The following is a 25,116-nucleotide window of genomic DNA, read 5'->3' on the forward strand; positions in this document are numbered from 1 at the left end:
AGTGTCTACGAAAATGTAAAGTGGGTACCAACACAGAACCAGAGTAGTATTCTGTGACCAGAGTACCAATCAATGGCAACAAAAATGCACCACATTTGTTCTGAAGTACTAAGACTTCACAAGATAGTAAGAAATTATTAAAAAAAAGTGGTTCTAACCAACATCCCAACATCCCTGGTTTACAAGCAGTCACTTAAGTAGAAAATTAGTGATTACAGCACACAGAATCAGATCAGGACATATTCCATGTAACAAGTTTGATTTTTTAATGAAAAAAATAACATCTCCAAATTATCAAGTGTGTGGAGTTATAGAAGACCTGCACCACTTGTTGATTGAATTTGTCCGGAATACGTTGTTCAGGGCTTTGAAGTTGAACAAAAACGATATAGGCACATTCCACATGATATTAAGTAAGCCGGGTAGCGATGATGCAAGAAAGTTGTTCAGCTTCATGGCCTTGATCAATTGATTCCGTTGGTTTGATGTATAAATACACTGTATTAGGGTACGATGGGACTGACATACGCTGTGCGTTATAAAAGTCCCTAAAAATTCATAAGAATAAAAAATAAAAACATCCCAACATCATCGCAAAAACAAATAAAACTTCCAACTTTGCAATATTAAAAAAACAATTTTAATCAAACTTAAAACATAATTATTATACATTAATACAATAGATTACTTAATATCACGTGTTACTAAGGTGGTATTCAATCAGTTCTTGGAGGAGAGGCATCTTGTAGTACTCGGCGATTGTCTTGAAGGTATGGATTTGTGATTGGACCTCCTTGGTGGGCACCATCAGAGCAAACTCGCCAGCACACTCACACACCGTTGTCATGTTCTCGCGTTTTACCTGGACAATGAAGAAATGGAAATATAATTATGTATATGTCAACAGCCTGTAAAAATCTACTGCTGAACTATAGGCCCTGTTTACATAAGAGTCGTTGACATACTCTTTACGCTTAGTTGTAGACTAGAGATCACTATTTGAAAGCCTGTCTGTTTCTGTCTTTTAAATCGTTTGATAAGACACACGGACGAAAAATGGGTGTAATTAATTTACTCTTCTTTGCCATTAGCACAAGGCAAATATTTACATATATCATATTGAAGTTAAATATCAAACAACACTACAAGCTTATTTCATTGGTCTAATTAGATTACGAAAAGTCAAGGCTCCTATGCCTGGTAATTTGCGTAACAAACGACTTCTACGTCGTCAGTCGTAGTTTATATTAGGTTTTCTTCGTGTTTTTAAAACTAATGCATGCATTACAAAAGCATACATTCTGCATAATGAATGGTGTGAATGATTCTATGTTACAAACCTGATGACACCGTTTACATATAAGATCTTGCAGAATATAGGACATAGTTCGCCTGTTCATAATCTCGACGAGTCGCCACTCCAGCTCTTGATTCTCGTAAGGCGTGCCACACGTAGGACATAGGCACACCGGTCTGTGGACAAAATAGTGTTATTGAAACACAGCTGTAATACACAACAAAACTCGTGCCGTAGTTGGTAACTTGGTATTGATACAGTATGTACACCAACTAGTTTGGCGGTTTGGGCGCGCGCGACGTTAGATGCGTCGTCTCTTAGTGTAGATTAGACGATTGTTACTTCGCCAAAGAGTTACGTTTTGATTTAATATTTCTCAAGAAAGTTGTAATTCCAAAGCGATTTTATAACGATAAATAAATACTAACGTTGGCACGGTGGCTGAGCAACCGACTGCTGCGCAACGTAGCCGTGCCGTGCCATTCGCGGGTTCGAATCCCGCACGGAATAACTCTGTGTGATTCACAGATTGTTGTTCCGGGTCTGAGTGTCATGTGAATGTGAAATTGTTTATTTGCACATTTTTAAAGCATACTCACACATCATTAAGTGTAGCAGTGTTGGTATCCCTGCAGAGGTCGAGGTCCCGGCAGTGGTTGCACACGTTACAGATGACCTCGGTGAGCACACACGACGTACACGCCTCGCGCCACTCCGCGCTACTACTGAACTCGCCCACGCCTATCAGACGTAGTAAATTGCGGCGGAGGAGAGTTACCTGGTGATGGGAGAGTAAATATTTATAGTTATATCATAATATTAGGGGTGAGACTATTGCCATATACTAGGCACATGTCCAGACTCGGTGCTACCACTGAGAAATCATAGAAAAATAAATAAAAGCCAGTAATACTTTGCCCGACCCGGGAATCGAAGCCTGTCGCACTTGCGACCACTCGGCAACGAGGCAGTCGCACTTGTAACACCTCTGATGTTGCGAGTCTCCGCATATAATAAATAAATATTTAGAGGCAAAATAGTAAGGCACGATATATCAATAGTATGGCATACCTCTTCATCCAACGTGCTATCGAGTGAGAACACTTTGCAGATGGCGTTCACGTAGAGCAGTGCGGGCTTGGACTCGTCCGTGAAGGCGTCCGGCTTCAGTCCCGGCTGCGGCCCGATGTCGGACGGACGGAGCAACGGGTAGCGCGTGTTTATTTTCTCTGTTACTCTATGGATATAGATAATAGATAATTTCATTTTATTAATACTAAGTAAGTAACTTGCTTAAATCTCTAGTTTTGAGCTTGACGTTAAACTGTAAATTTATAACTTTTTAAAGATTATCGCAGGTTGGTTGTAGGCTTAACAGTCGAGTAAGAAACCTTGAATTTCGATTGCCGGTGTTTATACAATACGAGATTTTTATCACCTTATATACAATTTTTATGGCGTTCTTTAATATTACATGGGGCTTATAATGGGGAATCATATAAAAGTATAATATTTTACGTAGTAAAAAGTGAGTGTCAAGTTTACATCCACATATTTCACAATAAGACCACTGATGACAATATTGTAAATAGACATAACAATTATAATGAACATACTGAAACAGTTTCTGCGAGATCTCGCCTCGTAGCAAGGCGGGCAGTTCCTTGGGTTGTGAGTACGCGGCGCTGAGGAAGCCAGCCACGGCGGCCGCGAACGGCTCCCGAACTGGGGCCGGCAGGAAGTTCGCTAGGTTCCAGTGCATTGTTATTGCGTCCTACGAAAATACATCATTTATTTTTTAAACGTTGCCCCACATTAGGATTATCTCCTGTGTCGTGGGTGCGTTTACAAACATACAAGTTCACATACACATGACACCCAGACCCGAAACAACAATTTGTGGATCACACAAAGAGTTGCTCCGTGCGGGAATCGAACCCGCTACCCGTTGCGCGGCAGCCAGTTGCCCAGTCACTGCATCAACCGTGCAGTCGTGCATTGATAATTATTAATGATTGTCCATTCAGAATAGGGACGATTAAAATGTTTGAACTGAAAAGCTAATTATTGCATAGAAGTGGTGTTAGTTATAATTTTATTGTATGAATTCCTCACCTCGTCTCCAGTATTTTCTTCGCTGGCAGTTGGCATCTGCGAGGAGCCGACTTCAGTCAAACCTTCCGGTAGTTTACCCTGGAATGGAGAAACTGGTTAGTGCACATGAGAAGAAAAGTTGTCGTTCGAAATCTATAAATATTGTAACATTTTTTTAACGGAACAGATATAAATAATGAGGCCATAATTCTAATTTTAATTATTGATTAGATCGGACTAATATTAATTACTAGCTACTTCCGCGCGGTTTCACCCGCTCTGCTTGGCTGTTTTATAGCCCATAGCCTTCCTTGATAAATGCACTATCTAAAACCAAAAGAATTATTCAAATCAGACTAGTCTTTCTGGAGATAAGCACGTTCAAACAATCAAACTCTTCAGTTTTATATATTAAAGTATAGAAGTACAGATATAGATTATTTCGTAAGCCATTGTTTACCTGTATCCCTGCATAGTTGGCCTCGTCGAGCCACAGCAGGTACGACCAGCACTGCTTGTACTGTATGTCGATGCCGTGGAACAACTCCTTGTTGCGGATGCTCTGCACCACGAACTCTACGTAACCTGTCAGCAAAGAATTAATGTAATATTTCTATGAATTATAGTCAGTTTTAACATGTTTCTTTTTATGTTAATTGACATACGGATATAGTTTTAGCTGACTGCACGATTGGTGCGCTTACTGGGCTACCGGCTGCCGCACAACGTGTAGCGGGTTCGAATCCCGCACGGAACAACTCTTTGTGTGATCCACAAATTGTTGTTTCGGGTCTGTGTGTGTCATGTGTATGTTTGTAAAAGCACCCATGATGCAGGAGGAAATCCTACTATGGTGTAAAGTTGTTTAAAAAAACTGTTTATAGTTATAGACCCAGTCGTGGCTTGAAAATAGTCGAGCATCCTCGAACAATTTACGTGGGTAATTACACAAAACAACGGTGGTTAAGATTTGCGATGTTACCCAAACATAGAATCCCGAAATTTATCATTCAGATATTAATTAACTGATACATATCTAAAGCAAGAAAATATGTTCAAACTCCTTACCAATCCCATCCATGACAGTGTTCTTCTTAGTACAAATAATAATTTTGTTGAAATCCGCGTACACGATGTGTGAGCCGAGCCTCTTGAACTCCGCGACCAGCATGAGGAACAGCTTCTTCATCAGGTTGTATAGAGTGCGGCGGAGGGCCGGGTCGTACAGTAGGGAGGAGGGAGTCTTTAGCCATCTGTTTGTAATAAATGAAATATGATTGTAGGATTTGTAATGGTTAGAACAGCTAACTTAAATGTTTGTTTAGTGACTGCTTTATTTTTAAATTGTAATGATACTTGAAAGTTCATTGCGTTGGCTAACCAACCAGCTTTTTGCGCAACGTGGTCTACCTTTTGCGCAACATATCCAGCCTTTTGCGCAACGTGTTAAATATTTTGCTCAGCGTGTCTAATACTCTCTTCTGCACGAAATTTTCGGACGGAAGAGCTATTTATGATCTAATATTGTTGTTGTACATGTGTGTATCAGGAAACGTGAAACGTTACAGGTGAAATTCCAAGGATTGTAACAAGAATGTAGGTCAAGTTCTTTAACAAATTGAAACTTTCATATAGTTATATCGTTATCGTGTTGCAATTACCTATAAAAGTGTGATATCTGGAAGTCGGCGAAGACGTTCTTGTACTGAGTGACGTCACGCAGCCACGAAGCGATCATAGTGCGGAGGATCTTGAACGCTGCGCTGCACTGCGCCGTCTCGTCGTATGTCATCGTTGCGTTTGGTCCTATTGTAAGAAAAGAGGGATTGATTTATGTACATATGATTTTATTTAAAAGTCAAAGCAATTGCGTTTTTTAGGGATTTATATAATAGAATATAATTTACTGTAACATAATTAGAAAAATATACATTTTTAAGGTGAGAGAGCAAAGTTCCAGCATGAATGAGTCAGCTCGACTGGAGTAATGCCACGGCCTTGCAGTAATTCAGCGTGAAATAACTTTTGCGTTGTATTTCCAAAGCCATTGTCTAAATGAAGCTACAGGGTGGCTAATCCCTTTCCCAAAAGACTTGCAACGTTTTTTTGGGCCAAGCCCGCTACAACCTTATTAAACACTTGTATCGTCTATAAGCCAGAATTTACAGTAGACACAGCCATTAAAACACCGGAAAACCGAAGTCTGGTGCGTCTCAGAGACATGGAAAACTGTTTTGGGTCCCGAAGAAAGAAAGAAATGAGCATTATTTCCCCGTACCGGCATTAGTGAGTGCGTCCTGTATGTTGGCGTGCTGTGCCCCGAAGGCGGTGGCGAGCGAGGTCCCCTCGGCGCCCAGCACGGCGCCCGCCTGCAGCAGCGCGCACACGCCCAGCGCGTCCGTGCCCAGCGACACGCACACCGAGTTGTACGCACCGCTGCACTTGTGCGCACAGCCCGATAGCTCTTCTACCTCGCTTACCAATCTGTAACGTATTATATTATTACAACAGATTCTTGTTAGACTTCTAAGTTTGAAAGAAGAAAGCACGACGACACAGAAAGACAGAGTGAAACAAAGCTTGTGTCTTTGCGATTTTTTTACCGGAGACCTGTTCCTCCTCGTATCGCAATATGGCTGGCAACGCACTCGAAACCCCTTCAGTAAGTTAATTCAGGTAAATTACACAAACACATTAATTACCTAGTGTGTTCGTTTACCAATAAGTATGTAGCAAAAAATATAGTCGCTTTCAACAACCACTCATAAACCATATCTTAACTAATATTCACTCAGCGTAATCCCAGCACCTAAACTAACCCCTAACCCATACCTTTAGATGTTACTTATAGATTGATGAAAACGGGTATTATGCTTCCAATCAGTATAATCATCTAAAAGCCATTGGGGGAAGCCTGTATTCGGTAGCAGGCGTCCTATATCTGATATAACGATTACCTGTTATCATCAGTCTCTCGCCCACCAAGGTCCGGTAGATCTCTGTTGGAGCACCAGAGCACGAAGTTGTGTTTGATGAGCTGTCGCGCGTAGAACAAGTCTGCGCCAAACAGCGTGGGGTCCGCCGGCATGTTGCCTATGGGCACGTGGAAATATCTGGGACGAAGTACATCATGAATTAGTGTAAGGCAGTAAATGTAATCAGAAATAGCTTTAGGATATACCCACTGCATTTGATTTCGGGAACCTATAACAGTATTTTTATAATAACTAGCAGTATGTAGTGATTATCGTGACGTCGACTAAAATACCGAGTCTTCGCTACTGATAACGCGATACGAACGATGAGGAACAGTCCTTCTGTGACTCGAAACTAGTAGAGCTTTTCTCAATAAATTCACGTGAGTAAACCGCAAATTTTAGGTGACAATATAACAGTAATTTACATACGAAAATATGATCAAAAAATCTTTCAGAACCGGTGTTTCCGAAATCTGAGTAACTATTTAATTAATTCAGTAGATACCCAGCAAATAAAAAAAGGTTCCATTTAAATGACCCTGCCTGTAGCGTGATACCATACCTGCACTGTTCTATAGTGAGCTGCAGTACAGCGTCTAGTCCCAGATAGTGTCGCACGATGGCGCGCGCCCCGATCCGCTGCCACTCCAGCGCGCTGTACAACGTCTCCACGTCGCGCACGTGGATCGGGACGATGGGGAAGTCTGATAGACCTGAGTATGAAATATAAGTGAGTTGGTGTGTTATTCTATTGATCGTCTACGCTAAAATATTCTCAAAAACTTGACATAGTCGCTTGAGTCAATAATAGTATTAGTTTCAAGATAAATCATTGATGGAATTTTGAAAAAACGCTTTCATATTCATGGAGGATACTCGAGAATAATTACATCAATTCTACTGCTAGACTACAACTTCTTATACATAAAAGAGCTTGTCCTAACGTCCACATTTGGTAGGTGGGTTGGATCACAATTTAAACTATGACCACTGAGTTTATTTCGGCATTTCTTCTCAGAGTAGTCGGATAGGAAATGCCGGCCTCATCTAGCTATTTGAAATATTGACGTGTAAGTGTTATTTTATAACCTACTTGCACACATCTACCCCTTATCTACTTTCTTTTAATTGTTCCATCCAAAGGTTGTCTGGAAGAAATCACCATTGTGTGATAAGACCGCCCATTGTACGCATATTACTTAAAATGTATGTAACCTAGGCTACTTAAATGTGTACAATAAAGCATATATAAATAAATAAATAAATAAATATCATTTAAAAGAGAGAGGTTTATCGGAAAGCGCTGATGTCCAGAGACTCTTACGTCACCCGCCAAGAGTAGGGATGGTGACTCTCTCTACTCTGACGTCACTACACAGGGGCCTTAGTCTGCTATTACAATTGTGTCAGAATGATCACTGAGCAGTGCGAGAGGGACGGAGCTATGTAGGTTGTATAGCTCCATCCCTCTTGCACTGCTCAGTGATCGACCATTCTGACACAATTGTTATAGCAGCTAGACTAAGGCCCCAGGTCTTCTTGTCTTCTTACCAGGCATGAGTTGCATGAGTAGATGCGGCGCCAGCGTGGCCTGTAGAGCCAGTAGCGTGGGCCCGCAGCGCTCGTCCTTGTACCGCTGCAGCGCGCGCTGCAGGTGCCGGCTCACTGCGCGCGCCTCTGTTTCTACCACCACTTCCCAAGTTAATTCAGAGCCAGGGAGGGTCGATTCTTCTGTGCCTAGGTTGATTCTGTATGGGGAACATTGTTTAATGTTATGTGTGTAATTTTTGTGTTTAATGACATAAAATGTGTTTTAATGTACACTGTATTTTAAATGTCACAAAAAAAGCAATTACAGTGAGCATAATTAAAAGGCATTATTTATTGTTGAGAGTAATAAATATGGTTGAAGTAACTCATGTGGAGAGTCAGGTATACACAATACTCGTATGCCCAAAGTTATACATTGTATACAGGAATTAAAATAGCAGTATCTAATATTTCATGCAGAGAATTTACGGAAGCAATTCAGAAACCTCAATCAACATCAGACTTTACTTACAATGTAAAAACACACTTAACACGAAACAATAAACTTTAATTTTGAAATATCAAAAAACTTACTTGGCAGTCCTCTCGGCTAGATACAGAGTGTTCATATTGGGGACTTGGTTGGTTTTGACAGTATCGAGCACGTATATGTAGCCGCGCTTCACAGGCGGTAGTATCAACGCCCACATACTGCGCGACGAGTTCAGGGCCGAGTGTTGGTATAAGTAGATATGTTTCACTGGTGGTACACCGTCCTAGGAAAGATTTTAATAAGAATATGTTCTTAAAAATGTTTTTTTTATTATTATTATTATTTAATATTAAACGGAACTAACAGCTACAATTGTTATTCAGTTCATCTATAACAAGTATTACTTTAATCTTTGGTCTATAAGCTATAATATCGGTTGCGCAAATGATGCGCTAAATTTTGCGCAAGTAAAAGTTTTTGCGCTAAAAGTCAAGATTTTTTGCGTATTATGAAGGTGTAGAAGTATTTGTTTATTACCTGTTTTTGTAAATACGGCTGCAGACCCACACTCTTGAACTGAAGTTGACTTAGTGAAAACGAATCCATGTTATTCGAACCAAATTGTATCATCCTGCAAACACACTTGTTTTAATTTATCACAATTTAAAAAAAGCTTTATTTCATACAATATAAGGTTGATTGTCATACTTTCTCGCTTCCTGAGGATCCACGGTGCATATACAGCCGAGTTGGACTAGTACTCTGAATTCTAGACTCATTTGTGTTTCGTATATACCTTCGATTTCTGGAGCGCATAGTTCAGATGTTAGCTCTCTGTAAAGGAAGCACATTGATAAACAACGGAACAAACTTAGTAATCAAAATTAACCTTTTATTTCGTTGATATTAAAATAATCGTAAGATCTTCTTATTAAATGGGATAGGGAAACGAGAAGACGGATTATCTACTGGTGGATTGGAGGGATTTGGTTTGAGTTTAAGGTTTTGTTTTAAGAGGAGAATGGCCATCTGCCTCTTAACTATAACATGATCTTGATTGTTAGAAGTTGTCCAAGAGTTCTTCCCTAGTATACTAAGTTCTTATAAACAATAGACCTTACGCTATGAACATTTAAGTACACATTTAAGTGTTAAAACCTCTGTTATTAAATATCAAACACTCACTCTTGATGTTCCCTATACAAGTTCTCGGGCACGTTGTACTGGTAGAGATGTAACACGGGGTGTGCCCGCGGCAGTATTCTGTTGCACTTGCGCCAGTACTGGCCGCTGTCAGTCGCTCGACTGACGCGCTGGTTCACGTAGAATATGCGAGGCACCGTCAACTTGATCTGATGTAACTCTGTGCCTACCAACGCCCATACTTTGAATAGACCCGGCTCTGCTGTTTCTGCTACCTGTGTGGTGATTTTAGAATATTTTTGTTAGACATTATTGAAATACAGTACAGTTGTACAGTGCCATAATGTGCACCTCTGCCTACCCCTTCCGGGATAAAAGGCGTGACGATACATAATAGTACATTTATAAAAGTATAAGTATTATGCATCCAGTCTCAACTCATATAGATTTTTCAGTAGTGATATCTACATACAATCAAGTTATTGAGCCTGGTAGTAAATCTAGAGTAATCACAGTTATCTATAGGAATAAATTTCTCCAACCTGTATAATTTGCCATGGTGTGTTCAGCAGCGTACGCTGTGCTCTCCTAATGAATCCGCCCAGCGTTGTCGCTGGACCAGTCTTGGGCGGTGGCATCATGTCCTTGTCCATTTTGCCTAGGTAAAAAAACATATTGGTTTAGTTACAAGATATCCAGTGCTGAGTATATTCGGATGACTTCCAGATCCGCCGATGTGAAGCGAACTGTATTTATTTAACAGTGGACGTCTTGTGGTTGACATAATGTTGGGTATCGTTGGGTTTAAAAAACGTTGTACCACACTAGGATTTTCTCCTGTATCGTGGGTGCGTTTACAAACATACGAGTTCACATACACAGGACACCCAGACCCGCAATAACAATTTGTGAACTACACACAGAGTTGCTCCGTGCGGGAATCGCCCCCTTTACACGTTGCATGACGGCCAGTTGCTCAGCCACCGCGCCAACCGTGCAGTCAAATGTAGTTACACAAAGTCTGTTCTTTAAGTGGGACTGCTGTGCGCAATTCTAACATTTAGCTAAAATGGTATAAAACATACCTCTCTTATTGCGGTTCCGAAGACCACGCTGTTCCATTTGCCACAGCCATTTCTTCTTTTGGAACAATATCCACGCCCTTCGTTCAGCCTGATAAAAAGGTAGGACACAAAATCAATACCGAGTACTCCTTTCAGTAACCATAAAGTACAAATTTGATCTTCTCTGCCTACTACAGTAGAAAATAAATCTGATACATGTTGCTATATTACTTGATAACGTGCGTGTTACTATGAATTTATCTAAACACTTTATCTTTTACCCAAATCTCGTTATTGTTCTCATATAATACGGTCGAACTTCCATATATCATTCTATCATAACTTTTAGGATACAACAATGGTGTATAATTGATTGCATTAAACCGATAATAGGAACAACATGATTAATGATTTCAAAAGTACAATAAAAATGGAAACATTGATTTTAGAACTATAGAAAGGCCGTTGTATGTCAGCATGAAGGTACATACTATAGTTAAAGAAGCCATACTTCTTGCAATGTGCCCCATATTAATCAGTAGCAGTGCATTAATGAGAACCGACGAAGACACGGTGACTCATCTCACAAGTTGCGTCAAGAAGATTCTAGAAACAATTGATTACACCAAATACGGTAACTATATGGACGTCACTTTCATGAACGTTAACAATAATAAAATAAACCTATCAACACTTCACAGAATTAAAGGACCAAGGTTTATTTCCAGAAGATTCCATTGGAACCCCGATAATATAAGTAATATGGTCTACGTGATAATGGGCCAAGATTACTATGAGATAGAAAAAGGTTTCCGTAAAGTAACTGCAGATTTATACTGGAACCCATTAGCTACCTTCGTCATAGTAATAGATAGCCCCAAAATAACCGATTTGCATGACTTCACCAATCTTCTACATAAATATAATATCTTTCATAGAGTCTCACTACTTCTGCGGTCTCACAATGAGTATACTATTAACAAATATAATTTTACAACGCCCGGTCTTTGCTTCCATACTGGCCATCTAGTGTTCTGGGCAAAGTGCTCTGATTTTCTAGCAAATAAAACATTACCAATATTGAACAAAGGCAGTATCAAAAATTGTCGCTTTACATTCGTCACTAGAAACATGTGGCCGTTCACGAACTTTGACTCAAAAATGGAAGGCATCGAACAGAATTTCCTAACATTGTTCAAGAAACACTACGAAGTGAAGATTCGGCTGCAGGAATACAATAAAGTCAACAGGTTCGGCAGCGCTATGGACAATTTGACGAAAATTATGAAGGAGAAGGTGGTGAGAGATGAAGTAGAGGGAGCTATTGGGGGATATTCGATAGACGAGCTGTACTACGGTAACATTTCATTCACGTACCCTATAATGATAGACCACATGTACTACATACTGGCTCACGCGTCCTTTGTAGACCAATGGTACGCTGTTCTATCTCAGTCTATCAGTACATACGTCACACTATTCCTTCTGTTCGTAACATTTTGCGTGTCAGTCACATTTCTATCCATATTTCGGTCACGGACCGATATATCGCTGAATGTGCTGATTGTATTCGGATATATGTTGAACAGGAACGCGGTTAGACGCACTCCGTCTGGATGGCCACAGGCTATGGTATTTGCGAGTTTGTTATTCACAGCTTTAATAATTCCTTATGCGATACAAGCGAATCTGTTTAGCGTTACTACGCAGCCGGTTAGGGGGTACGAGCCGAGAGAGCCGGAAGACTTGACGGACTATTCCCCTGTTCTTTGCTCTGAATGGCAGCGCAGAATTGATTTCAAGAATTATACAGACTGCGGAACGAGATTGGACTGTCTGTTTATGGTGAGAGACTCTCCCAACAAGTCTCTCTACACGATCATGTCATTCCTACACTACTGGTTTTATCTTCCCCGGCTGACGGACGAGCATTGTAACGTTGCAACGTACGCTCTAAGGGAACCTTACTTGACTGTCTTCAGCACTATATATTTACGGCGCGGCTCTGTCCTAATGCGTCCTATGAACATGTTCACAATGCGAGCCGGTTCTACGGGGATCATGGAGAAGCATTTCACGGATATTTGTTACCGAGACAGGTTGAAGTGCAGAGTAAACCGACGTGAAACTGCTTACAAAACTCTGACTACTACAGATTTCTTTTACGTGTTCATGGTACTTGTGTTTGGGCATTGTTTGTCTATTTCTGTGTTCGTTATTGAGATTTGGGTTAAGAATAATGTCAATAAATGATGTCTCCTTACTACACAGCTCTAACAAAAAACTATTGAAATACTTCTTCTTTACCTTTATTCAATCTAAACAATGTTCTTCACTGGACTTAAATAAAATGATACGCTTCAGAAAATGTGGTTTTATATTATCCTCTAATATTAATTAACACTTGACTAGTTTCAAGCCAAGTTGGCTGCGCGACATGCCTCGCGTCGCGTAATACCGCTCAAGATTATGAACCCCAGTATCGCTTGAAACTAGTCGAGTTACCTCGAAAAACAGTTACGTAAGTAAGCTGTAAAACATATTTAACTTAATATCCCACGAAAATTATAATACAAAATTAATGTTACAATACCTTAGTGTTACCAAAGGGCGGTGGTGGTCCCAACGCCTCCCTCCAGTTCTGTGCCTCCTTAACCGGCGACTCCTCACGTTTCCGCTTCACCGTGTGCACTATCGGGCGAATCGTATTATCCTTTGCATTGCTGTTCTTTCCTATATCTTCTATGTCCACGCCTATAGCCTGTTAATGAGTAATAAATAAATATGTTTATCGTGAGACTAAATTACGGTTTACTCACGTACAGTAATGGAGAAAAGTACTACTAGTTTCGAGTCACAGAATTACTCTTCGTCATAGGCAGCGTGCGCAGACGCGGCGACGTCGCTCAGACTACTGTTTTCTCCATTAATGTACGTGTGTAAACCGTGATTTTTAGTTAATAAATAAATATTTGTTTGGTTTACACACTTATTGGAACTACAGAATAAACGATGGATTAGACATATTCTAAGAGATGTCTTACTAAAAGCAAAAGATGCTTATAATCCCAGTAGACTAACCGCAAATACTAAAAAACTTATCGGATTTAGAAGTTCAGGGTCGACTGCCTGTCATAAGGGCTGTCCGTTAAATTAAGGGTTCGATTTCTAGTTCGAGATTAACTAGTCTACAAACTAACTACTAAACTCACTCACGAATCATCATCTCCTGTGAAGAAAGCTTATATTAAATCTTCTAAACCTCACCGTATTTCCATCAGCACTGGTGGACGGCTCCTCTCCATCATCAGCCGTATCCTTGATCTGTTTGGGCTGAACACTGAACATGTCAGTGATCTTCCTCGTCTTGAACTTGTCAGTTTTGGCCAACATCTTCTTGTGGAGCCAGTCTGGGTACTGGCAGCGAGGGACTGGGTTGTCTAACTGAGGAAAGAATAAAGAAAAAAATATTCATAAGCTTTTTAGGAAACAGATGAAATACCTTTGTTGTAATGTAGACTATGCTAGGAAGTGATGTTCTTTGATTTAGCTATTTGTCTCTCACAGACATTTGTATTATGAGAAAGCTAAATATACGAATAATACCGAATTTTACACCCAGCATATTTTTTTTAATTTGCAAAAACAAGTACTACGACTTTCCTAATCTAACTATATTTATTCGAAAAAACATTTTTATTCAGGTATTATTTATTCTTGTAAATACAGACCAAATTGGACTACAAGTAATTTCACCTCATCGAAAAAAAATATCAAAAGAAAGATATAAAACTCACGCCCTGCATAGCGGCTGGTATAGTAATAATCTTCTGTATGGCGCCGCTGAGCCTCTCGATATAGTAGCCCCAGTCCAGAACGTCCCTGATGTCTATATCTTCCGTGATGCTGTTATCCTTCAGCCACCTTCGAAGGTGGTGTCTCTTCACTCCTGCAGGAGACTGGAAGATGGCCAGGGGTATCGCTCGCTCAGTTACCGGAGCACCTTCCGGCTTCTTTGATATTATGAACCTGGTGGAAATTACATAAGTAGTGTTTTATTTATTTTTTTTTTTTTTTCGATGTGAAGATAGAGGTGTGAGGTAGGTAAGTTATTATAGGTATAAGAAATATGCTGATTTATTCCATGTATCTATTATTGACGTGTAAAAGTGCTCTTTTGTAGACTATTTACAAAAATAAATTACAAAATATCATTTCATTTACCCTCAACCATGTAAAAGTTTATAATTTTAACTTTTTTTGATACGTCATATCAAATAATTCGTCAAAGTCATAGGATTTATTTAAATTAATCCTCAATTAGGTACTTATGAAACGTCAGTCTATCCGTCAGTGAAGCAGAAGTAGATTTACGTAAAGAGTAAGCCTTAAGTACGTAATACTATGTTCACTATTCTTTTTAAAACAAAATACAAATCCTAACTTCATCTCCCAATGAGAATTCAGAATTCAAGAATGAAAACTACACCTACAGTTGTCGTGATGGCATTTACATACACTACATTTAAAAAAATCCTTTATGGACAAACCTGCAAGCCAGCCCAGCATCTTTAACCATCTGATCACCGAGGAACTCAGCCAATCGTTTAGCAGTGGAGATAGACGTGGACTTCTGACCTCCATAGTCCTCAAGCTTCTTGGACATGGATCTGTTCTCAGAGATCAGCTCGAAGAGTTCCGAGTCAGGCATATTGCTGCCCTTACTGTATAGTACGTCGAGCCAATAGTCCGCCACCTTGGCGACGGCGCTGTAGCACGATTTTAGGTCATTCCCCTTTAGAAACGCTTCAAACACTGATGATTGGAAGATCTTGATCAGTTGCAACTCTCCACGGCGTTTTACTTCGAAACCTAGTGGGGTTGAAGTTATAGTATTTTGTGAAAGTTCCTTATTATTTGAAAAATATGTTAGGAAATATTGTACAGTGGTACACTGCTGCATAAACACACTCAGTTTCGAAAGTACATTATCAATAAATAAAGTAAATTGAAGTAATGTAAAAAATAAAAGCTGTGTTATTAAAAAATATTATTATTAAACAAGTTCAAGTTAAACGAACAGATCAACAATTTCGCCACCCACAAACAAGTTTCCGTAGTGTAGCGGTTATCACGTGTGCTTCACACGCACAAGGTCCCCGGTTCGATCCCGGGCGGAAACAGTTGTTTTTTACATTTTGTCACTAAATATTTCCCTTTTTGGACATTTTTAACTATTTTTAAAGTATTTCTATACAATATTTTAGCAATTTTCTTACCTTTTAATTCAGCCAATGACCCGTCAAAGTTGAACACGGCATATCTTTTCTTTAGTTTCTTGCCTTCTTCTTTGGAAGCTGGCAACACCATGGCCAGGTATGGACCGTCCACTTCAAAGAATATAGAGTTCTCTGCCCTTTGCTCATATTTCTTTTCTACAGGGTCCACTAGTTCGTAGTACTGGTCGTTGGTGAAGTGGTCCTGAGAGGTAATGAAAAATAATTTGTATTGCAAATGTCTATTGAATTTCAGACTAATCAATATTCAAACAATTTTGACAATTTATACCACTCGATGAACATAGATTTATGGCGTTCTCATGGCGTTTAACGTAATTTAAGCCTATTTGTCTACTAACTATTACCAGATTATCACACTGAAACAGCACGCATTTAATTCCCAGAAGAAGCAAATACATAATATGTAATATATAACAGTTTTAAAGACAGTTTTGTGCAACTGGGTGTAATAATAATAACTGGGTGTAGTAATCTACTATGGAACGCCAAATGCTACGAATCTTACATACCTCTTTCGCTTCATCAACAGTCATCAGTTTTTCCTTAACTATGTTACAGTAAGATTATTTTTACATTGACAAAGATTTAAAAATAGAATAATTTCTTTTTAAACTCACTTTGACCATAGCGTTGAGGACCGCGTTCGGGAAGGAGACGTTGATTTTTTTCTTCTTTGCGTGAGTTGTCAGTACCGTCACGTTTTCAGGGAATGAGGAAGGCAGGATACACCAAATACCTATATAACATGAGAGTAATTTTACTTGTGCTTATAACCGAAAATACAATGAACATGTAATGTCTGGTTCAATACAAAATTCTAGTAAATACTGCAACGTAACGCCTTTATCCCCGAAGGGATAGGCAGAGGTGCACATTACGGCATGGTGCTATACAATGTACACCCACGTTTCACCATTTGTATTATGTCTCATGTAATAGGGGGTGAGCATTGCCATAAGCTGGGCACAATACCAGACTCTGTGTTGCTTCTGAGAAATTATAGAAAAACCGAAAAAAGGTCAGCAATACTTTGCCCGACCTGGGAATCGAACCCCTTGTCCGGGACTTGTTGCGACCACTTGACCAACGAGGCAAATCTATTAAATAACACGAAATTTTAATATTTTAGTACTTATTGTTTAGTTTGAATGCAGAGTTATGTCACGATTATGTGGTAAAATCTGACCGTCAGTGTCCAATTCCAGTGGTCTCCCGACTTGTTCGATGATCTCTCTCGCCTTCATGATAATGTTAGCGCCGGTGTAGCACACTATGCCCGCCATCTCCATGCTGTGCCAGCGAGCGCTATAAACAACGACTTTATATGAGTTTATTTATACGTAAAACATTCGTTTACTTGTAACTGACGATATTGGAATGCGAAACTATTGTCAGAACGTCAGACTATCCTATTTTCAGTATCTGATTATCTAAGAATTATTATTTTAGGAAAAGTTAAATATTTTACGAAACATTACCCCACACTTAGATTTTGTTCTGTGTCGATCATTAACTTAGCAGTGTATTTAAAAACTTAAATTCACATTCACATCTTACTTATACCAGAAATAGCAATATATGGATCGCACAAAGGGTTGTTACACTCGTTTCATTGCGCAGCAGCCAATTGGCCAGTCACTCCACAACCATTATCTTTGATTGTACTGTTTTTAACCGACTTCAAAAAAGGAGGTTCGCAGTTTAACCTGTATGTATTTTTTTTTTTTATGGTATAGGAGGCAAACGAGCAAACGAGTAACCTGATGGTAAGCGATCAGCGCCGCCCATGGACACACGCAACACCAGAGGAGTCACAGGTGCGTTGCCGGCCTTTTTTTAAAAAGGAGTATGCTCTTTTCTTGAAGGTTTGAAGGTCGTATCGGTTCGGAAATACCGCCGACGACAGCTCATTCCACAGTTTTGCTGTGCGAGGCAGAAAGTTGCGCGAGAAGCGCACAGTTGTGGCCTGCCAACCATCTATATGGTGGGGATGGAAATGCTGTCGTGTGGGTCGATGGCGAAAAGAAGCGGCAGGAATAAGACCAAACAATTCCTCAGAGCACTCCCCGTGGTATAAGCGATAGAAAATGCACAACGAAGCTACATCTCTACGCATTGCCAAAGTGTCAAGTCGGTTTGAAACTTCCTGACACTCAACAATCCGAACTGCACGCCGCTGAACGCGGTCCAGAGGATAAGGCCGGTACTGGGGTGCCCCCGCCCAAAGATGAGAGCAGTATTCCATGTATGTGCGCAATTATCTCGCGTTTATCTAAACCGATTTTGATGCGGTTTATAGCACAGTATTTTTCAGATTCAGGAGGTTTTAGAGATATAACCTGACTTGAAAAAAAAAGTGGCGGCAGTAAAGAAAATAGAAAGCAGTTTCCTTTTTAAAAAAAGGATTGTTTGTATGACTCACCCTCTCCTCATAACATATCCGTAGAAAGAGTTCAAGATACACTTGTGCGCGAGTTGTAGCGAGTCGTACAGTACTTCGCGGCTCTTGGCGGACTTGATCTCGGCCGCGTCGCCGCTCGCCACTGCCTCCGCTACCTTCGCCTTCGCTTGCTTGTTCAAAGCTTTGTACTCGTAACGACGATCTCTGGGGGAGAAACGAAATTATAATTTATATTCTCAGTTTAAGAGTGATATTTCCATAAGTTACTGATGGATTTATTTTTGATTAGTGATTAATTAAGAGATTGAAACCCTGGGTAAGTTAGGGTGAAACATTAAGAATGCCTTCTTAACATACACACATAATCTCGCACTCCATTGTCTCTGCCTACTCCATGGGAGACAGGTGTGAGGTTATAGATGTATGTATGTTAAGAAGGCCTCTGTTTCATCTAGAAAACCGCATGGACAGTGTGTTATTCTGACTACTTGTACTTTCGACTTCAGATGCCAAACTCGCTGTTTATTTGCCCAAAATTAATAATAAAAGTGTCCAAAATTAATATAAGAAAGTGATTTTCCCAGACAATCAAATCTTCAGTTCAATTTATTTTCTCCCATTATCTCACCTGAAAGCTCTTACAGTGTCGACATAGAATGAGTTCTCTTTCTGGCAAATAGTAGTGGTCCTGACTTCTGTCCTTGTAACCTTCGTCTTCTTGTAGGCCACTCTGCAGTAGTCTGCGAGACGTTTCTTCTCATATGCCGCCTTGAACAGCAAAATCAAGAATTATTAAGCGTACAGAGATATTACTCTTCTATACAAATGTGTGCAGAATTCATGCCGACAAATATAAAATGCAGAGAGAGATCGCCACGCAACGCCTAGAGGGTTGGATTCCCGCACAGGGCAACTCCACTTTTGATCAACAAAATGTTGTTTTAGATCTATGTGTCATGTGTATGTGAACTTGTATGTTTCTAAACGCATCCACGACAGAGGCGAAAATCCTGGTGTGAAGTAAACTATTTATTTTTTGTTAATGTTACAATCTGCACAGATTAAAGTATATTCACTGACCTGATCTTCTTTAGGTAAAGCATGGAAAGCCCTGGTGGGTCCTCCAGGGTGCAGTGGCGGGAACTTCTCAGTTTCCAACTGTTGCTGAATGCGCTGGTACTCGCTTCTAGTTGCTGGCACTAAATACAATAGTAATAAATAATAGTAAATTGCATAGAAGATTAGATAACCATCTTTATAAAACCTTGTGTAGCAGTACTTTACTTACTTTTTACTTGAGAAAAAATGCAGTAAAAAACTTACAAATCAACATTTATTTTTTGGACTCCTAATTTACACAATATTAAACACTTCACAGGATACTGCATGGCATGTGTAGGTGTGCATTTCATTTATAAAGAAACAAGCAAAATGGATTTATTAAGTCAATTATTCCTTTTGTAATAAAGTCCAAAATTGAGATTAATCTTCACAGGCTGTCTACACAAGTTCTTTTACTGCTTTAAACAAACAACATTAAAGGTCTTACAGTAATCTCCTCGCCACATCCACTCCATATGCCTCTGACAGTCGGCGCCGGGACGGTTGTAGTCACACACGGCACATATACCCGTGTTCACCATCGCCGACGGTTGCAATCTAATCACAAACAAATATGACATTTATTAAAAAAGGTTTCATTAAAAAAGGTAGAAAATTGTCCTAAGTCGATTGTGGCGCCATCTGCCTATTACTATGGCATTTGTATTGATAACCTAAAAGTGTAATTAGGTGAAAAAGAGATATGACAGAATTAAAATCGGATTTCCAGATTTCAAATTCAACGAAACAAAAAAAATATTTAGATAATCCAACGAGGAAAGTAAAAGAACGAGGAACAGTACTCTTAGTATGAGATTGTTTAACTAGATCAAAACGAGAGCGCGTTCGGCGCTCTGATTAGTTGGTTCATTCGCGCCGATCAATCAGAGCGCCGAACGCGTTCTAGTTTCGTTTTCGTTCAACGTAAAGCAAACTCGTACTAAGGCTACAGTATACGAGATGCAGACTCTTCAACTTCTGGCTGAATAATATAAAATTCACGAAAGAAATTGTACAATTTAACGTACCTGTTAGTCAAAATAATATTAGGATACATAGCGCCGACATCCAAATGATAAATCAAAGGATTTTCGTCTCTCCTAGGATGATCCTTCATATGTTGCAACTTGGCCTTTATTTCCGCACAAACTTCATCGAAATTCGTGACCAAATCCAATGGGATCCCCTCCTCTACCTCAATCGCGTGTTTCATTGTCTTCTCTGTAGTTTCCATCAGTTTGTCCACTGCTGATGGGACTATTTTAAACTTGCATTTAATGTCTGCTCTGAATACACCTGTAATACATTTGATAGAATTATGAATGTGGATTTTAATGGTTAGCTGGTCAAGTAGTTACAAATAAAAGGGCTCAATTCTCGTATTAGTAATGTTTACAATTTGCATTCATTAGAAAGGTATCGGGTTCCGTGAGGTTTATAGTTAAAAAAATTTAGGAAAAGTTAAGATAAAAGCTGAAAACAGGGAAAGTCATTGGTGGCGATACGGAGTTCGCCAGGTTTGCTAGTATCTTTTAAATTCCATCTAAACTAGGAACAACAAAAGCATTCTTTCATGTGTGATCGAACCCGCAACACGTCGCCTTTGAACAATAACCGAAGGATAAAAGAGAAGTAGACCGAAGGAAAACAAACCTTATCACAAGAACATACTAACCAGATTCGAGTGCCTCCACGTGTCCGCCTACATAAGTCTCAGTCTCCAGTACATGACCATCACTAGTCAGTTTGTTTAGCTCCTCAACTTGTTTGTTAGGAAACACAATGTTCGCGTGGAACGCTTGCACCATTAGTAGAGACTCGCAAAGTGTGCCAGATCCCTTGCGGAGTACCTAAAACAGAATTTGAATTTTATATCTGGGGCATAAGGTTTATATTTGTTTCTTTTACATATCATTTAGATTGGCCAGTGCCTCAATCGTGTCGTATAAACAAGGGAGTTAACTAAAATTGCCTCGTTGGTCGAGTGGTCGTAAGAGCGACTGTCGGGCAAGGGGTCTCGGGTTTGATTCCCGGGTCAGGCAAAGTATTGCGGGGTTTATTCCGGCTTTTCGAAATTTCTCAGTAGTAGCACGGAGTCTAGAATTGTGGACTTATAACAGAAATGGTGAAAAGTGAGTGTGCATTGTACAGTGGCATTACGTGCCATAATGTGCACCTCTGCCTACCCCTTCGGGGATAAGAGGCGTGACGATACATTAACTAAAACTAAGAATTACACTTTACGCGACTTACCTCATCAGGTTCCAAAGGGATGATGGTACAGAGCGCAAATATGAAGGGGTGGACATATTTCATGTACAAGTAGTATGTAGCCACCGCGTCCGATACCGAATAGTTTGACAGCACCTATAAACATTATAATACATGATAAGTGTATAATTTCTTTTCTTCTCCTCTAATTATTTCTTCTGGTTTATTTCGTTGGGGGATCTAAGACTATACATTTCCCTGGGACTTCAGTGTTCCGGTGTTTTCATGGTTGTATCTACTGTAGATCCTGGGTTACAGGAGTTGCAGGGGTATGGGAGGTTGTGGCGAGATTTTAACACATTAAACGCCATGGGGGGCAAAAGTGACCGAAAATTCTTGTTGGCATTCAAAATCTTAAATAACTGTATAATATTCACTATCATTATTATAGTTTTGATTATAGATAGTTATTTTATAATTCCAACTAATCCGAGTCATAAATAAAGTTATAGTTGTGTTTGCGCAACGACTTAGGTACTTGCGCTAAAAGTTGCGCAAACGATTATTTGGTAAATATAAGATGAGTTTTAGTACCTGAGGTTGTTCTGCCGCCATTCTGCACATTTCCTCAGGATCTAACTCCACTGGGTCATACCTTAGTTTTGCTTTAGCCACGGCTTTCAAACCTTGCGACCCCACTGGTAGGTAGGAATCTCTTTTTACCCAACTATAAAAGAAATACAATTTAAATCAAAACAATGAGACTGCTACTGACCTTACCTTAATGTAATTGAATTTTATTTTAAATCTTGTTCTTACTTCAAAGTCTGAATATCGCCAAGTGTGTGGTTCACCACCTAACTACTACTACTAACACATGAATACTACTAACACATGGGACTGATAAAGTTATTGGCGATAAATTGGTGCTCAAGTGTACCTCTGTAATTTTTTAAACTTATTTTAATTTCATTTACCACAAGCAATCCATATGCATAGCAGGTCGACAAGCGTATGTACCATCCCTTGCCGCTATTTTACTAAAACCTATTTCTTGTTTCATGTCTAGACCGAGAACCGCCGCGCGCGCTTCCACGAACGGCCAGTCGAAGAAGTCACCTAAAAATTATAACAGATAAAATATATTCATACCATTTACTTTTCAGTTATAAGTATTGTTGTACCTATGATATATTTATAAATATTTATTTGTGAAACTTACCGTTGTAAGTGACGAAGATGTGTGGTTTGACGTCCATTATGTGATCAAAAAACTTTTGTATCAAGGCCAGCTCGTTTTCTTCATTGAACACAATAAATTGCCTAAAAGAAGAAATAATTATCGTCAAAAATGTCATTAGTGTTTTCAAGCCTTGTTCCTAAGGTTCAATGGCAAAAAGGAATAAAATCAGGCCAAAACTACCAGACATCAAAAGTTAGGTGTCTTGCACCTAACTTTTTAGCCTTATCATAGCATAGTTACAGTAATTCACACTCACCCCTCAAACTCTGGCTTAGGAGTATACTCAAAATCCTCAACATCTACAGAAATAATCTCTCTATTAGTAATTAAATATCCTTGGCCATCAATCATGTACGATATCATCATGATCTGATCTGTCTGTGAGTCCGGAAACTTCAATGGTAATTTCGTTGTCTCTATGTCAAAGGCCAAAACTATTGGATCCGGTCTCTCTATGATGTCATCTCGTTTTGTGAACACTGGTGTCTCCGTACCTCGGCTCTTGACTGTATACCAGGTACCACAAAAGATTTGCATGTCTATTGATACTCGGACATGGTAAGGGACATCGTGTTCTCTGGAAATAGTAAAAATGTTAGAAGAAATATTCATTTAGAATTTATTTTTATAAAATAGTTGAGAAGACAACACAAATTAAAATATCGGCAATGCACTTGTAACTAAAAGACTTGTGTTTTGGGTATCTATAGCCAGTGCTAATTTCTTACCATCAAAGGATAGGTTTCATAACAAATTTAAAGATTTTTCTAACAAAAATATATATTAGTTGTACCTGATATCTAGTATATTTTCCATATGATCCGTAGTTTTCTTAGAATGTTCAATGGCCGCCGCACTAGTCAAAGCATTTGCCAACATCTCTGCGTAAATCTGATCTTTCTTTTCTCTCTCTTTATTTTTGTTGACAGCAGTCAATATTTCTTTTCGAACTTTCATCATTTCGTTTTGTGACATGAATGAAAGTTTTATATATCGCTGCTTCAAGCCGGATAAGTGGTTTAGCTGTAAGAGTATGATGGGGAGAGGTAAGAAAACAGGGAAATATTAAGACTATATCATTGAAAACCATTCTGTAGCTAAGGTACAAATACAGTTCTTTTATTTTTAAGTCAAATAGTAAATAATTCCTAATAAGAGGGGGATGAAAACAGCAAAACACCAACAAAAATGGTGCCATCTGCAAAAGAGTTTCACTTAGCAATATGTGGGTATAGCATGAAGAAGAAGTACAATCCTTACCAGATCCAAATCTTCTTTCTCAATAACAGTAATCTTGTGTATAGTTCCTGCAAACCTTTTGGAAAGGAATTGTATGACTTCCTGCTCACACTCCTTGCGTGCCAGGATCAGGAAGTAAGGCTGGAAGGTCAGAGATATCTTGAACCGAGACCCATCCATTTCTATAAAGTAGTAATCCATTGCTGCTACTAGCCTCTTATCCTCATCTAGGATTTCAGCCTGGAAACCAAGAAAATATTTTTTATAGTTTTAAATGGTTTTTGCTTAGTTTAACCTGTTTTTTTATTTGGGTCCCATCGGTCTGATATAATATGATACACACATTATACGTATATGATAGACGTATATGTATATGTATATTTTATTTTATGTGTATATTTTAATGTATTACTTGTCTTGTTGTAATATTTTGAAGAACATAAATATAAATATTACGAAGTGTAGTGTAATAAAATCTTATAAGACTTCACTTTTGCTTTGCTCCTTTTAATTTATAGTTTAATTATATGCATTATGGTTTACTTTAATCAAAATGTTTTTCGTAGTAAAAAAGAAATAATTACTTATGTATATTTTGATTTTTTGTAGGAAAACAAAAGAGTAGTGTGTACTTACAGTATGCATGTTTATCAAGTAGCCAGTCCGTTCTTTAACATCACGCACTCTGTCGAAACCGTACTTCGAGTCAATCCTGTCATTCTCCAGCGCCACACGGATGCGAGACTCCGAAGATTCCTCTCTTAATTAAAAAAACATAAACGTAAAAGTAACCTGCAAGTTGAAACTAAAGTATTCTATCTATTTATAAACACCAACCTGGGTCCATTGGACGAGCCAGCATCTTTTCTATTGGATTCCTCCCTGTCAGCTCTATACTTCCCTGTATTTTGTAAAACCATGATTTAGTTGATATTCTAATATATAAATAAACATTCACCGTTGTTAAAATACTTCAGTGACATTTTAACATCTGCTGAAACTGTCATATTTTCGCGCCGTTT

The 25,116-nt window shown here is 39.1% G+C and overlaps 1 protein-coding gene and 1 non-coding gene across 2 annotated transcripts; one reads left to right on the top strand and one right to left on the bottom strand.

Moving 5' to 3' along the window:
• Positions 1 to 617: 617 nt before the first annotated feature.
• LOC118275632 (DNA polymerase epsilon catalytic subunit 1) lies at positions 618 to 25,103 on the bottom strand. The gene is made up of 41 exons (XM_035593665.2): positions 24,932 to 25,103; positions 24,731 to 24,854; positions 24,116 to 24,334; positions 23,649 to 23,878; positions 23,112 to 23,432; positions 22,835 to 22,935; positions 22,590 to 22,731; positions 22,207 to 22,339; positions 21,655 to 21,768; positions 21,077 to 21,251; positions 20,430 to 20,697; positions 19,850 to 19,959; positions 19,381 to 19,499; positions 18,929 to 19,068; positions 18,322 to 18,504; positions 17,086 to 17,204; positions 16,517 to 16,635; positions 15,879 to 16,080; positions 15,150 to 15,471; positions 14,397 to 14,628; positions 13,867 to 14,043; positions 13,193 to 13,360; positions 10,621 to 10,708; positions 10,078 to 10,193; positions 9,578 to 9,810; positions 9,101 to 9,226; positions 8,930 to 9,023; positions 8,494 to 8,675; positions 7,921 to 8,117; positions 6,932 to 7,082; positions 6,349 to 6,504; positions 5,670 to 5,875; positions 5,053 to 5,197; positions 4,460 to 4,644; positions 3,852 to 3,976; positions 3,413 to 3,490; positions 2,914 to 3,071; positions 2,369 to 2,534; positions 1,897 to 2,075; positions 1,341 to 1,473; positions 618 to 862 (listed from the first exon to the last, which is right to left on the bottom strand). The coding sequence occupies exons 1-41, from the start codon at positions 25,012 to 25,014 to the stop codon at positions 695 to 697; spliced, it is 6,687 nt and encodes a 2,228-aa protein (XP_035449558.2). The 5' UTR covers positions 25,015 to 25,103; the 3' UTR covers positions 618 to 694.
• Positions 15,710 to 15,782, top strand: Trnav-cac (transfer RNA valine (anticodon CAC)). The gene has a single exon. It is a non-coding gene; the product is annotated as a tRNA-Val (tRNA).
• Positions 25,104 to 25,116: the final 13 nt, after the last annotated feature.

Source organism: Spodoptera frugiperda, chromosome 8 (assembly GCF_023101765.2).
Source record: "Spodoptera frugiperda isolate SF20-4 chromosome 8, AGI-APGP_CSIRO_Sfru_2.0, whole genome shotgun sequence".
Taxonomy (NCBI): domain Eukaryota; kingdom Metazoa; phylum Arthropoda; class Insecta; order Lepidoptera; family Noctuidae; genus Spodoptera; species Spodoptera frugiperda.

Bases quoted from the DNA above. Each gene is read 5' to 3' on its own strand.
- LOC118275632 (XM_035593665.2), bottom strand. From the start codon at position 25,014: ATGGTTTTACAAAATACAGGGAAGTATAGAGCTGACAGGGAGGAATCC. The intron at 15,472-15,878 runs GTAAGAAAATTG...CAACCCCACTAG, and splicing joins GTCATTGGCTGAATTAAAAG to GTTTCGAAGTAAAACGCCGT. The intron at 8,676-8,929 runs GTAATAAACAAA...AATCTTTCCTAG, and splicing joins AGCCGTATTTACAAAAACAG to GACGGTGTACCACCAGTGAA.